Below are 15613 nucleotides of genomic sequence, written 5' to 3' on the forward strand. Positions count from 1 at the left end.
AGGCAACCAAGCTTTAATTATTAAATAACTCTCGAATCCAGCTAATTGAAGAGATTTTATCTGTATGCTCTAAAAGATATAATTTTAGCTCATTAAATCCACAGGCCGCTTAGATTGATGGCTCTTTATCTCAGGCTAAACTGATATGCTATCTCACTATACGTTCGTCCGATATTCAGACTCAGACATGTTTGCATTCTTGTTAAGGCCTATGGAAGTATTAGAAGGTGCAGCAAAATATTAACATGAAAATATGCTAATTAAACTAAACCTTATATATACAACAATAAATTCCATAGACCAATTTTCAAACATAATTATTTTTTACAAGCTCGATTCTGTCAGACTTTGATTAAATGTGATGATTTTGGCATGGGGCACACAGATATTGAAGCATAGGTGGTAGATCTGGAATGAAGTAGAAACTTGAAAGTCATATAGATGCAATGAGAAGCAGTCGTAGCAGATTTAAATCATATTTCTTTTATTGCAGTTAAATATTTTGCTGCCAGGAGTACTCGGCAAATTAATCATGCCTCTTTCAGAACAGTTTTGATTTTGTAGTGATATGAAGAGAAACAGAAAGTAGCGTCTTTCGCAAGCACAGAGGAAGAAACAAAAGTGCACAATTATCCTATAAAGTGCGCACACCAAGAGAAAGGTTTCGGTTCACGAAATTTTGAGTAGGTTCCGAATTAGCTACTTCGACTGCATTACATAACCGATGTGATACGGACTGATCTCGAAATGACGAAGTTCAGAAAAATTATTACTATTTTAAAATAGAGAGGGGAAATTAAAACTATCCAAATTAAAAATTAAGCATTAAAGGGCTATAGGGCTATTGCTGATAAAAATCATATTTTTATGTATATATAGTTTTCATCTATGTTTTTATCTTACATATGTATATATATTATTTATGTACATATGCATGCATCATTTTTTCATGCATTTCATATCATCTGCGTGCTGGAGTTAGTACGAAATGCGTGGGGTATTTAATTTTAAAAAATGCATCGACTCATAAATTTATCTATAGAATTTCTAGCATTTACTTTGGCATCGCTGCTAAACTTCGAGCTCCTCGACAAGCTAAATTTTATCTATTCCTTTGCCTACACATATGCAAATTTTCATTTCAATACATCAACTGGTGATTGAAAGATTGTATAGCAAACATACATATAGCATTTCAAGTTTATATGCTAGTCAATATAAGCATTTGAGGAAAACAGGTGGTTGTTCCTTGGTTTCAGAAATATGGAGGAAAGGAAACTGACAAAATATTTGTTTACTGTAAATATGGATGATTGAGATTACAATTAAATCATTAATTAATGAATTATGTTAAGAGAATCAATAAACAAATATAATTAAATTCGTGGTTTACAGTCTATCGTATTTCTCAATGATGGATTTAACTTTCATCTTTAATATCAGTATCATTTATTTATTTATTTATTTATTTACCATCGGATGAGCAGCTGCACCGCCTTTAAGACATTCAGCTTTTACGCTCAACTGATGGAATCATCTGCCAACTGTGTTGTTATATAAAATACAATAAAATTTTAGAATTTTGATAATTACATAATAAAAATGAAATATCAAGAAATAAATATATAAATATTACAATCAATAATATACATAAATAGATACAATAAATAAAAGTTAAAAGTTTAGGATAAGATAAATGCCTAAATCAGTATCATATATTATAAGAATTTAAACAGAACATAAGTCGTGAGACGTACCACATTGGTAATGGGATGGACAACAGGTGTAGCCACTTTGGTACCGCGCCACACAACCGTCGACATTCAGGTGACATTTTGGCCTCACACACATCTGCTGTCCACGAATGCAGTAGCAGTATTCACATTTAGTTGGGGATAGCATGGCCATACCTTCAGTATATTTGTATCCTTTGGAAAAGCAATCTGGAAAGTAAGAATGTAATTTGAGTTATGCAGGTTATTCTTAAAAGAAATTTTACAGTTTAAAAGTCATAGTTTGTTCACTACCCTAGCACGGTTTCTATGTACTGTAAAATAACTTGCGATAAAAATTGAGCTATGAATCTGGCAGTATTTCTGTACTTATCATCGAATTGTTTCTTAGTAAAAGCTATTTTGAATCAGTCATTAGAAAATTCTCCATGGCGTCATTCTTTCCCTTGGGCAATTTGCTCTCACAGCTCTTTGATATAATCAACGAAATAATAATAAAAAAAAAACAGTGTAAATTAATGTTTCTCCAAATGCAGTCTCCTCGAATGCTTAGAGTTATTTATTTAGGAGTACTTAGGCATAAAAAATGACAGAGGGCTTTAGATTTCAATAGGCAATAATTTTATAGTTATGGTAAGGTTAGTTATAATTTATTTAATAATTTTATACATGTTACATAAAGAAAATAATAATATGCTTTGCATATCATTACCAGCACCATATCTAGTAAAAAAGGCTTTTAATTATACATGTCAGCTTTTTACAAAGCAAAAAATGCTGAATTCATGACCATGGTAATTTATAATTTCTTTTAAAAAAATCCAGCTCTAATATTGATAAACCTTTTCATCAAGCTTCTCCTACATTTATTAAAGCGTTATTTCTACAGTTATATATATCTACCTTCGACGAGTGCCTGTATTGCATTCTTACTATTAGTATTATAGCTATTCTATGATATTAAGTTCCTTCGGTATTTTGAGGGCGATAAATGTTAAATAAACGGAAATGTTTTACTAATTAAATATTGATGTGCTATTTAAATGTAACTTTGTAATAATACTCAAATATTAACTATATTCATTTATATATGTATATCTTTGCATTAAATTCAAAGCATTTCAAAGTCATCTATGGAGAGAACATGCAGTCTAGCAATAAAAAATAAATTTAACAGTAGCAACAGTATAAAACTTTATAGTGGCTAATATAATGAATATAACTTTTTATTAAAGCTCGTAATGAAAAACAAAGAAAATTGAGGGCCTTAGACGTAAAATAGTTAATTAGCCCTAAGAACTGTATTTATTAGACTTGTTGACAAGTTTCTGTTTGAAAAACTCATCAAAGATAAATATTACTATTGAAAGATGCTGCTTAGAGCTAAGAGAGAGATCTTGTAATTGAAGCATTGGGTATATCGATATACATTTAACTGTTTATATTTAAGTGTTTCACAGAAAGATAGAGGGCATTACAAAAAGAGTTAAAAAAACAAGAAGCAGGGCTGGAAATGCTCGAGAAATATTTTTTTTAATACAAGAAGGAATAAGAAGTTAAGAAACTTTAAGAAACCAAAAAAAAAAAAAAAAAAAAATGTTTTAAATTAAAAATAAGTATTTACGATTATAAAATGACGAGGGAAAGCGGAAACCCTTTAATAAGGACTTCCTTAATAGTTATCGAAATGATTGCTTGATTTAGAAATTCATTTTGGATTAAGAAGATAGAAATAGGGAGAACAGTTTTGAATACATTACTTTCTACTTTTATGAAATAGAATTTTGATACTCTATACCAATTGATTTTATTCCTTTTATACAGCTATGGTGAAAACACGTAATTTAAGGTCCGGAGAGAGAAATGTGGTTCTACAGAAGCTATTCAGTAACCTTAAAAATGAAAGACCTAAGCATGGCGTTATAGTGGTTATCGGTAAACAACATTATGTGTCGGATAAAACTAAGGTTGCCAACAACTTTCCTGTTTTTGTCCTTTTTCAAGTTCAGAGAAAACACAAAATGTCCCTAAATTAAAATTGCCTAAGTTATCATTGCTTAATCAGACCAACTGATTACTCTAAATGATTATTTAAACTGCTAATTGATCATAATTCTACAGCAATCACATCAATGACTGAAATATATTTATCGTTCTCGCGACGTTTAATGTTGATATTCAGCTTAGCCGTTAACGAACTATAGAATAAAAATTTTTAGTGTAGATATTCTTAGTATTTTGACAAACTTAAGAATGAGTTTAAATCTCGATATGATGAGGAGAATTTTGGATCTCAAGTTTATCTGCATTTGAAAAAACTGGCTAATGCGAAATCTTAAAGATTATTCAAGACTAAATTTCAGTAAATACTTATTTAGAACACTTTAGTGAAAATTCTATATTTGGCAGATTGTCAACAGTCACTTAAATAATTCATTTCTAACACACTAAGTTATTGAAGTTTCGGAATTAAAAGAAAAGGTGGATTTGAATATGGATAACCTTTTTGTTTAAGTAACATTAATTTGTTTAAAATATTGTTTTAAAAAGAGCTGTATATGAATATTTTAAAAACAGTTTCGTGTACGTTTTAAATTCCTGCAACATCAGCATCCTGCAGAAGAATTTTTGGTGTCATGTCAACTAACTGAATCAATACATGAAATAGGTGTTTGTAAAAAATGATTTATATATTTATGTATTTTAATTTGAAAAAAAGTTGTTCAGAACAAAACTGGAAGGGTGCTCTCAATTCATGGTGTAAGATTTTCATTCATTCTCCATATTGCAACCGTCTCCGTATTGCTATTGTCCTTTATCAATAGGACAAAGGAAATAATTTGAAAATAAGATATCCTTTTTAGTACTTTTCCGTGACAAGTTAAAGATCCTTTCCTTAAGAAAGAATCTATGAAAAAAGTGTTTAAAAAAGAAATCTGTAATATTATACCTTGTTTAATTGAATTAATTGAAAATATGTTATTAGAGTATTTATTATTTTAAAAAAGCAAAAACTTCCTTTTTGTAGATGGTAGTGAAAAAGAATTACAACCAGTTCCTGATTAATCAGAAACGGATTAACCTATTTCTTATTAATCCATTTACATATTGACGAACGCATGAAAAACTTACTATCACAAATCATAAGCGTAAAATAAAACCTCTGACATGATGCAGAACTTTTTTTAGAATTTTTCGATATCAGGCACCTGAAGAAATCCGCAGTACCCTTGCCGGATACTCGAACTCCGGATCTGCCGAGTATGCTTTGAGCATGCTTCCAGTTACTCCACGAAGTCATGAGGAAAGAAGGGAGAAAATACCTTCTATACTCCTCCTTTTAAACAGCGAGTGGTGATCAGGGAACCCAATCGCCAAATCCTGGTGGTGACGAATTATGGTCTCCCACCTTTAGTTCTGGAGCCACTTGTACAGACGTTTTTAGAAATTTTCGATGTCAGGTAACTGAAGTAATCCACAGTGCTCTCGCGGGATTCGAACTCCGGACATCTCGAATACGCTACAAGCGTGCTTTCAGTTACACCACGAAGGCGTGCGGAAAGAAGGGAGAAAATAACTTATAAGGAAACGAAAAGTACGTGGGATACCAATCAGTGATAATAAATGATGTTATAGTATCTAGGAATAATATTTATCCACAACAGTACGTAATTTATTAGTATATAATTCGAAATAGATAAATGTTGTGCAGTAAATAAAGAAAAGCTCTAACTGACTTCCTCAAGTGAGTTCTATTTCAACTTGTGTGTTCAAGGTCTTTTGTGAGTATTGTTCTTTAATTGCAATTTATAACTTAGTTTCTTCATTTTTAGTAATATTTGTTCTCCAGTTATTTAAAATGTATTATTTTTCTATTGAATACTGATTTCATTTACGCAATAAAATGGATTTAACCTCCAAAATTAAACTGCTAAAAATTCAAGTAAATCATTAATGATATTTTTCTATGAGTTACTTATATTTACGGTAGTTTTTTAATCGCCTTCGGATTAACTATGTTTTTTAGTTAACCGTGACGTCGTCTTTAGTATTACCCAGGTGAATCAGGAGTCGATTTTATCTCTATACTACCACTTGTACTTAATAAACTGCATAGTATTTAGCTGTCAGTTGTATAACACATATTTGTTAATTTTATAATACCTCAGATCATTTAATGCAAAATATGCATTAAATGATCTGAGGCAAAAGGTTTTTAGCAAAAGAGAAGTCAGAAACATTTGCTAATATATTCTGAATACTGATTGACAGAGCTAGTTCAGTTGACAGAGGTACTCAAGGTGTCCTTTCGTAGACATTGATAGAAAAGATAATCTTTTTGAGCAGGAACAGAAAACTCATTAAGCAGTTATATTATTAAATTTCATAGTGGCAATAAAATTCTAAATTTTATTCTAAATTTAGAAATAAAGTTTTTTATTTTTAAAATATAGTAACGGTATATGCCTATAAACCTTTGTTTAAAAATAAACTTATTTTATAATATATAACTATAATATTAAACTTTAATTATAAATTATTACTATAACTATAAACTGTAAAATTAAGCTTAAATTAACCATTATCAAACTATAAATTAAACTAAGTTATTAAAGTATAAAATCAAAACTTTTATTTTCAAAATAGACTTATTTTTTTGTCTGCTCAAATCTACATCCAATCTGTAAATTTTTAATTAAGAACAGAACTCAAAAATATCTGTAGAGCAATTTTTATTGCGGCAGAAATGGAAGTGTATACAGAAAAGCAATACATACGTACATCCAGCTGAATTATTCTTGTCTTGTGAAAATTCATCTTCAACGTAATCCTGTTCTTGAGCCAAAGGTGGACGAAACTCGTTGTCAGATGTGGAATCAGAATTCCAAGCATACTGAGTGCTATCATGGTTGCTCCATTGGCTAGGTGCAGGTTTCCTGGTGGTTTTAATGGTAGATGTCTTTTCTGTGCGAGGATCCATTCCTATGAGTCCAAAGAAATTACCTTCATCTTGCCTTAAACGATATTTATAGCTTGACTCACTAGTTCTTTCTATTCTGTAATCGTTTACTGTTGAAGAACCTACCATGTGAAAAAAGGCATTCATAAATATCATGGTTTTTGAAAACGCTTCATGTTTAATAAAAGAAGAAAAAATGTTAGCCCTTAAAGTTTCTTCCACAGTTTCCACGAATAATACAGAAAGTAAATTATTGACAATTAGAAGTGAAAATAAATCATACAGTATCTGACAGGGCATGGCCATATATGTTCTATCTCCACAGATTTGGTCTAAGAGACAGCAACCATTGTATTTGTGGCAGTACTGGTGATTGCCCGCAGTCAGTGAACACGAATTAAAAAAGATCCGCTGTAATCAGTATGCCGGCATGGGTCAAGAATACAAATAAGAATAAATATGCGCTCAGATGCATTGGAGACTGTACTAATGTTGCTAAGGGTATTGCTGGCAGCCTGGAGTGACTTCTCGTTTACTTACCTCCGAAACCGTGCCGTCAGCAGCCCGCTCTCTACATATATTAATTTACGTAAAGTTTTGATTTTATTTTGTTTTAAATTTGATTTGTTTTTAATAATTCTTACTATTATGATTAATCCAACACTCATTTAATGCATTTCATGATTTGTAATGTATTTGTTCAGATTTCATCTTTACATCGGTACCTGTGTCTAAGCTCTTGGTAATGTTACATCTACAGCACCAATTGTTTTATGTATTTAATATGTATTTAATATGTGTTTAATTTAATTGTATAACTATGAGTAACCATTATAACTATGAATACATTGTACTTAACAATAACAGTACCCCCTTGCAAGCAACATCAACCTTGCAGTGCTCAAGATATGTGGTCAGCATTTTCTCCTTAGTCTCAACAGTCCCCCCTTGCACTTCTTTTCCATGTTCTAGTCATCATTTCAGTATTCGTCACTTAACACAAGGCTAAGCTCTAAATGTTATCAATTTCCGGTGAACACAGTACTAAACTGCTTTTTACTTCCTTTATATGAAGTAAAAAGGAAATTTTGCAATCGCGAAAAATTTCGGGCACTATATTTCAACGAAAATATCCACTTAGACCTCTATCGAATGCAATTTAAAGATGTTTTTGCGTGACATCTGTACGTAAGGACAGACTAAAGGACTCTTTCCTCCACAAAAAAAAAAAAAAAAAAAAATGTAAAACTGATTTAAAATGGATTCTGAAGAGATTTTTTCGTGGCTTCTGTGTTGACATATATATGTACGCACGGACATGTACATACATATGTATGTATACATACCTACATACATATACATACATATACATACCAACATACATATACATACGTATACATACCTACATATATATACATACATATACATACGTATACATACCTACATATATATACTACATATACATATATACATATGTGCGTACGTACTTATGTATGTATCTTGCATAACTCAAAAAGGAGTAGCCTCATAACGTTGAAATTTTGTATATAGGACTGCTATAACATGTATATGTGTAACTCCTATTTTAGTTGCAGTCGGCCGCACCAAAAGTATATAAATGTATGTACATATATATATCCACTCTATTACTCGGCTCAGTGAGCTCAGTTTTTTTTATTCTTATATGTTGGTAAATTGAGCATTTTTGCTTTAAAAGTGATTGAATTATGTTGATCTTATCTTCCGGTTAAGGTTTTTATGCCTTTACTAAATCTGTATGCAAGATTTGTACAATTATCAACAATTTAAGTCAACAGTTTAAAGCACTTAAACAACATCAACAAGTTGTTTAAGTGCTGCTATTTGTTTACATTTGAAACTCAGCAGAATAGTGGATTTGTTGCCAATCGACAGAAACTAAGCTGCGCAACAACAAAGATAACGCCTTCTTTTATTATTGCGAATTAAATAATGCTTAATTCATTCTGGGATTTATTGGAAGAAATAAGTGCTTAAGATTTCCTTTAAAATTTTTAATATAGATATTTTGAGTTTTTATATATTCTTACTATATCACGAAGTGAGAACTGAACTAAGTAAATGAGAAATACTGAATCAATTGTGAAAAAACTGTTTCTTTTTTTTATTGTTGTTTGTTTAATTTCTTTTATACATCATTTTAGATTTATTATAGTATTTGAATAGAACATGTGGCAACGATTAGATAATTCTTCAGATGATATAATTTTTGTACAGTCTGAGTTATAAAATGAATGAGATGTAACGCTGCTAAATGAACCTAGCGCCAGAGTGTCAAGAACAAATGCGTATAATTTAATATTCCATACAAGGAAGTCATATGGTGGACACACCCGATTTTTTTTTCTAAATTTCGTCGACGGGATCCAACAGGCTGAAGAGCACTTAACCCAGTAGGCCAGGTGTTGTTCTGTTGATGGCGAAAAGAAAGAAAGACTGAATGAATATTTCCCGGAAACCATAGATTTTTTTACTTGTTAATTTTCTATAATTTTATTCATATTTATGTTTTATTTAATGTTATCTTTGTCGTTTAAAGTTGAGTATATTTTTTATAAGGGATATACCTATTTGTTTTTGTTGGTTTTATGAATTTCTGCACACTTTTTTCACAAGCTAAACGGAAAGTAAATTGTTGAACATGTGATTCTATAACCTTATGATATATTTAATTTAATATGTAGACTATGTATACTATATAAGCTATAAATGTGATTCTCTTATACTATAAATATGTAATAAGCACATGACCTAGCTGAAAACTATATAAATTTCTTTGAAGAAAAATCTTAATGACGTTAATTTTTTATGATTTTACTTAGATTAATGCATGTTATGCTCATTTTTTTATCAAAAAAAAGAAAGATTATGTATTTAAAATCAAATACATAATCTTTCTTACCAGTGTAATCTTTGGATTATCTGGAAAATTAACTGTGTTAACTCACTCAGTTTTTTTGTCTGCAGATACTCTTTCAAATTAGGTACTCAACAGTGAACCTCTCATATTATCTTTATTTGTGTTACACAATCAAGGATTAAATATTATGTACTTACCTAATAACATAGACATTTAATGCAAAATATTTATTGAGTGAGACATAAGCTGATTGAAGGCACAGTCGTATCTCATTTGGTGTTTTTAAAGATGTTGTTGCAATTAAAATATAGGACATCAGCTATAATAGGATATAATTTTTTAACCCGCAGGAATAAATATATTTTTGCATTTTCCTGTAACAGCTGAGAAGAATTTTACTTAGCATGAAAGGAATTAGAAACGGCATTTAAAGATGTAAAATAATTTCTTCCTTCCAATGCTCATTAAAAACTAAGTAATAACTTAAAAGTTTTAAAAGTGAGCAATCAAACTAACCTAAATACAGTCTTCCGAAATTGGCTTTATTTGAATTTTTTAAGAAGCGGGACTTGAATTCCAGTGGATGTAGTTAAATTTTCGAATGATAATATAGGGTAAAAATATAGCCTAGTGAGTTTTTTTCTATTAACTTACGCGTAAACCAAAGGGGAATTCTGATTTACTTGTTTTTGTGTGCCGCAGAGCCCCTCCAATTATTCTCGCTAGTAATTTTTTTTTTTTTTTTTTGAATTCTCAGTTTTGAAAAATACTTTACGAGATGTTCTTAAATGATAATTTGTCTAACACTGAACATACTTACATTAAGCTTTAAAAAACACATTAAAAATGAAAATAATTTTTAAAAGTAAATTACATGCATTCTCATGTCCAGCTCTTAGTTCTTCCTCTAATTTTAGTACTTCATTGGTTAACCTTGTGCTTCAGACAATTTAATGTTGTCTTAGAATATGACACAGATTTACTAGATAACATGCAAGTAAGTAAAAAAAACAAAACAAAACAAAAATCTGTTGGCTTCCCAAAATACCATCCATTGAAGAAAATATCAAATTACTTAAAAGTATCTGCAATTCGAAAGTGGGGAATCGCACAATTTAACACTTCTTTATTTAATGGTAAGGACTGCGGGTTGGAGAACTGTGCAAATGCAAAATCTAACTATTTATATACTCTCTTTAGAGAAAAATTGCCAATTAATAAAATAATTATTGTATTAAATTATCAATTAAATATAAATAATTCTATATTTTACGTTTGAAATTAGCAGAGAAGTGTATAAATAATATTCATGTCTATCTAATTTAGTGTTGTTTTATCTAACACGGTAACATTAATCATCAAAGCAAGCGACTTTCATTTTGTAATAGTTCCCTAAATTTTCTCAAAAAAGAGTTGAATTTTTATGATAAAGAACATGGAAAAATATTCTAAATCGTTAAATTCATTCTTAAATATTTTAGCGAATTTTACTTCCAAAGGTATAGAATGTTTGGTTTTAATTCATTAAAGTATAATGAATGTTCTACTAATTGTAATGTTTTGCATCATCTGTCCATATAACTTTTTAATTGGAAGTACGCTTGTTGGTAATTATTGAAGTATATAAAACTCGTAATGAAATTTTCTAAAAACGCTATATTTTTAAATAACCTCAAAGCTTCTAGCATGGATGGTTAAATTAATTATAATGTCGCATGAAACAGAAATGTTAATTTGCGACAGGCTAAGTTGAATGTAGTTAAATTTCAAACTTTCAAGTTGCCCTTGAGTTGCTAATTTAAATTCGCTGCAATATCATTTTGTAAAGCCCCTGTATTAATTGAAAAGTGTATAAAATAGTGATTAATCAGTTATGCTCTGCCACCAGCATAAATTAGATAGCTGATTCTTTTATGTTTCTTAAAGACATCTAGAGACAGTGAGAGATGTCCTAAAAATGAGAAAAGAAAAGCATAGAGCATCTCGAAATTCAAAGTGAAGAATAAAATAGTAGTATATCAAATTCGAACTGGGTTAGTTAAATAAAATTTTACACCATAGAACAAAAATTCTAATAAACAAAATTAACTGTGAGCCATTTTACGATACATAAACGCTTTAAGAATTGTACAAAAACATAATTTGTATAGATTATAAGTATCGGTGTTTTAATTATTGATAAAAATATCAAATTTTATAACATTTCTATGACCCTGAATATTTTTCATGCAATCTCAAGAGAGTTAGGATTCCTAGTTTGAGAAACTGTGGTGAATGCTGTGTGGGATAGTCCACGTTAAAGCTAATGAGATTTGTACTCACTTTTACACTCAAGTTGGGGACAACATTTTCCTGGCTTTCTTATCACCTGACATCCAGGAGTAGGGATGACTGTAGTACAGGTGCGCAAGTAACAGAGGAGAATGCCTTTACTACATGTGCAATTGAGACAAGGCTCAGGACTTGAAACCGTCCTTCCATCCTCCACGGGTTTTCCATTAAACATACACCCTGAAATTATCCAGAAACTGTCATAAGATCAATTCAAAAACACTTCTTATCCACTTCATATGTAACATACATTTACGAACTCGCCTCTGGTGTTGACGTACAGTTCTACTTGATTCATCTGCTATGTTAGGAATTGATCGGATCCATTTGAATGGATCATAAAAGTATTTCTGCTTACCCCTAATAAATTTCACGGGTTCCACAGTATAATTATTAGATGATGTGCTTACAAAATAAAAATTTGGTGATTTGTAACAAGAATGTAACAATATTTAGATGATTTGTAAACAAGATAAAACATAAAGAAATATCTTAAATCATGGAATATTTGCAACCGCAATAAAGTTCACATAAAGTGATATGCGCATTATAACTATGGTGATGATTGTAGTTAGGAAAAATTGTCAAAATTTGTGGAGCAGTCATGAAGGAACCAAGTTTCTGTGGCCTTACTGAAATTTCATGAAATTTTCGCCGCCTGAGATTTATGCTAACAATTTCGTAAAATTCTTTGAGAGGAGGGTTTACTTTAACATTTTGAAAAAAGAAATCTGCCAGAAAGTAATAGCATAAAAATTAGCATGCAATTTTAAAAGCATTTCGTTAGACATTTCTAAAATGAACTGAAATTTGCATTTCGTGGTAGCTACGCCAGAATCTGAAAAATCCGTGGTTCCAGGAAACACAAGTATAAGCCCAACAGGTGCTTGGCTTTCATTAAATTCGAGTTACATTTTATGCATAAAAACTTTCATATATTCATCTCAAAACTAGCATCTGTTTCTTTTACCGTAATATAAAGTATCAAAAATGGATGCAAAAAAATATCGATGATTTGTAAACTAATCATATTCCAGCAGCAATATCTATTCTATGAGATCAAGATTTCCATTACAGAAGATGATACTTTCTCTAAAATGCTTCACTACACGCAAAGAGATTTTCTTTGTTAATTGTTTTTCTTTTAAATTTATAATAGGAATCGTTCAGCTCGAAACTGTGTACCAGAACTAAGAGATAATGACATTATGTCGAACTGGAAATTCATTTTATCTAATATTCTGTAACACAAGCAAAAATTGAATGGGTCATTCAAAAATTCAGGTTCTGGTATGAATTTTGAAATAGGGTTATTTTATAGTACGTTTTCTATGTCAATTCTGAAGAAAGGTGGAATACAAATTATTCAGAAATGGAAAATAACCTAGTAAATTTCAGCAAAAATAAAAAGAAATAATCGGAAAAAACAAATATGCGAATCTTCTCAACATTCGCTGGAAAATTTTAATTTTCGTGGAACATCAGAAAGTTTCTAAAATTCGTGAAACTAATCGAAAAAAACCAGAGCAGTTTCCCTTAATTATGATTAAAATTAGCAACAGATGCTGAAAAAGAATAATATTAAGGAGCTACTATTTCTTGCAACTGAAAAGGAATGCTTTCCAATTTTAATCCAAGGACTGCTTATATAAGCTTGATCATTAGTCTGATTTTCTAATTTTCAGGATTCGGTTGCTCTTTCTAATACTTAGTTATGTTTCAATGAGATTCATATTTAGAGAAAATATAATTTAGAATTATTATGAAACAAGGAAACCTTTTTTTTTTTGTTTTGTGCGCCAAAAAAATCTAATTTATATACTTCTTATCCCAAATATATATCAAAACATTTTAACCGTTATTTTATTCAGTCTTTACTTAACGTTTAATTTGATTCATGATCCTAATCATGATACAAATCCTTTAATGGTCAATGAGCTTCTTTGAAAATCGGTAGTTGTGATCTTTGTTCTCATATGAAAATTAGCTACAGTAATAACGGAAATTTCTTATTTATAACTGCAGAAAACTATTTAGCTTTTCGGTGCAGGAAGCATGAAAGATCAATCATGAATTCTGTGGAATTCTAGTCACGGATCTTCCACTTACAACAGCACGTACTGGGGAATGAGATAATTCTTTTTATTCTTCCTCATATGAGGTACGACTGGAGAAAGGCATGAGATCATGTCCACTAAATTCAGGGAGTAACAAATTATTGTCCATCCCATTTTAGTTCGCGAAGTATTGTAGAGACCATTAGACATTTTGGTCCAGGATGAAGAATTAAGTGTGCATTTGCAAGACTTCGAACCATGTATTTTCTAATTCTGAGCTAGACGTGAAAACCACTTACACCACAATACCAAGTACTGGAAATTCGCTTGATTCTCCATACTTTTAGTTGCTCTCTATTGCAAAATTTAAAAGTGAACTCGTGTATTGGAACCAGACTATTACAGCTTATCTACTAGTTACAAATTATTAAAGCAACTATGCTTAATTACATATGAATTTAGAAATTTTAAGTCGTAAATAGGAAGTCGATAAATAGACACTATTGCCGTTGGTAAGTTTAATTTAGTTATATTAAAAATAGCATATATTTGAGTTTTCTATTTAATTTTTTTATCAGAACCAAAATTTTTACAGTTAGTGATACCGAAATTAAGGGGAGCCTTTTACAACTTAAATTGATGGCATTTTAGTATCGAAAAAGTACGATAAATGCAATAAAATTGCTACTGTGGATAATTCAACAGTCATTTGCTACTTAATTAGCTACTAACTTGCTAATGGTGACTGCCAAATATAGAAGAATTATTCAAAAAATTATCACTCTAGTTCTACGTTTTTTATCTTATTGAATAAACCACGTTCATTTTCACAAACATAAAAAGCCTGTCAAATCATAATTGAGAAGAAAATGTACGTATTTGTTTTTGAAAAGTCCTTGTCCTTCAGAATAAATCTTCCGGAAAATGGTTGGATTGAAAGTTCTTTCACAAAAAGAAATGCGAGAGAAATATTTCTTAAACCACACTTTTACTGTGGACATAGGTTTGATTTATCACGACAAAACACAGCCATGCTTGACCATACGCACGTTTCTTTATATATGCCATTTAAATTTAGCGGAATTTAGGTTTATGGCGACGCGCGAAGCGTGACATTTGAAATTAAAGACAAATGACACAATGAACAGAATTGGGTGGAGTAAAATCCGCATTTTTGGAAGATTTCATTTTCTATCCGATACTTCCTGGAAATGTAGGTCAAGGAATTTAAGCACATAGAAATTAGCATATATGATAATCAATATAAATCATTCTTAGGCATGTAACTGGAGGTAATGTGTCAGTTGCTAAACTGTTATTTGCTATGCTATTCTTTTCCGATAATTAGATTGTTTAAAGTTGTAACATACAGATTTTCGAGTTTTATTGTCAGAGATAATTTTCAAACCGAAAACATTAGTAACGCTAATATAGGGCATAAGAAATTTTAGCTCAGTAAATAAAATAATTAAACACTCAGAATGTCTACAAAGTCTTAGAACTAATTTTCAATAAATTCTAGCGAACATGAACAAAAGACAGGTGGCAGCATTTATTACTAAAACATCTCAGTTCGATTTTTCTAAAATAATGTCTATTTACGAGCATAATTTAATCGTTTGCTTTGATTCAT

At 30.4% G+C, this 15613-nt stretch overlaps 2 protein-coding genes across 4 annotated transcripts in view; one reads left to right on the top strand and one right to left on the bottom strand.

Annotated features, from left to right (window-relative positions):
- The window catches only part of LOC118183822 (uncharacterized), an 82564-nt gene that overhangs the window by 54632 nt on the left and 12319 nt on the right, over positions 1-15613 (top strand). The window lies entirely within an intron of this gene.
- The window catches only part of LOC118183821 (uncharacterized), a 92344-nt gene that overhangs the window by 24366 nt on the left and 52365 nt on the right, over positions 1-15613 (bottom strand). For 2 of the 3 annotated variants that reach the window (XM_035353430.2, XM_035353429.2), the window contains exons 3-5: positions 11915-12103; positions 6516-6815; positions 1758-1943 (exon numbers count right to left, since the gene is read on the bottom strand). In XM_035353430.2, coding sequence (XP_035209321.2) covers positions 1758-1943; positions 6516-6815; positions 11915-12103 — 675 coding nt within the window. The remainder of the gene's footprint in view (positions 1-1757; positions 1944-6515; positions 6816-11914; positions 12104-15613) is intronic. The other variant, XM_035353431.2, reaches the window with a different exon arrangement.

Source organism: Stegodyphus dumicola, chromosome 8 (assembly GCF_044657685.1).
Source record: "Stegodyphus dumicola isolate Sdum_Otavi_A_Nest chromosome 8, ASM4465768v1".
NCBI lineage: Eukaryota > Metazoa > Arthropoda > Arachnida > Araneae > Eresidae > Stegodyphus > Stegodyphus dumicola.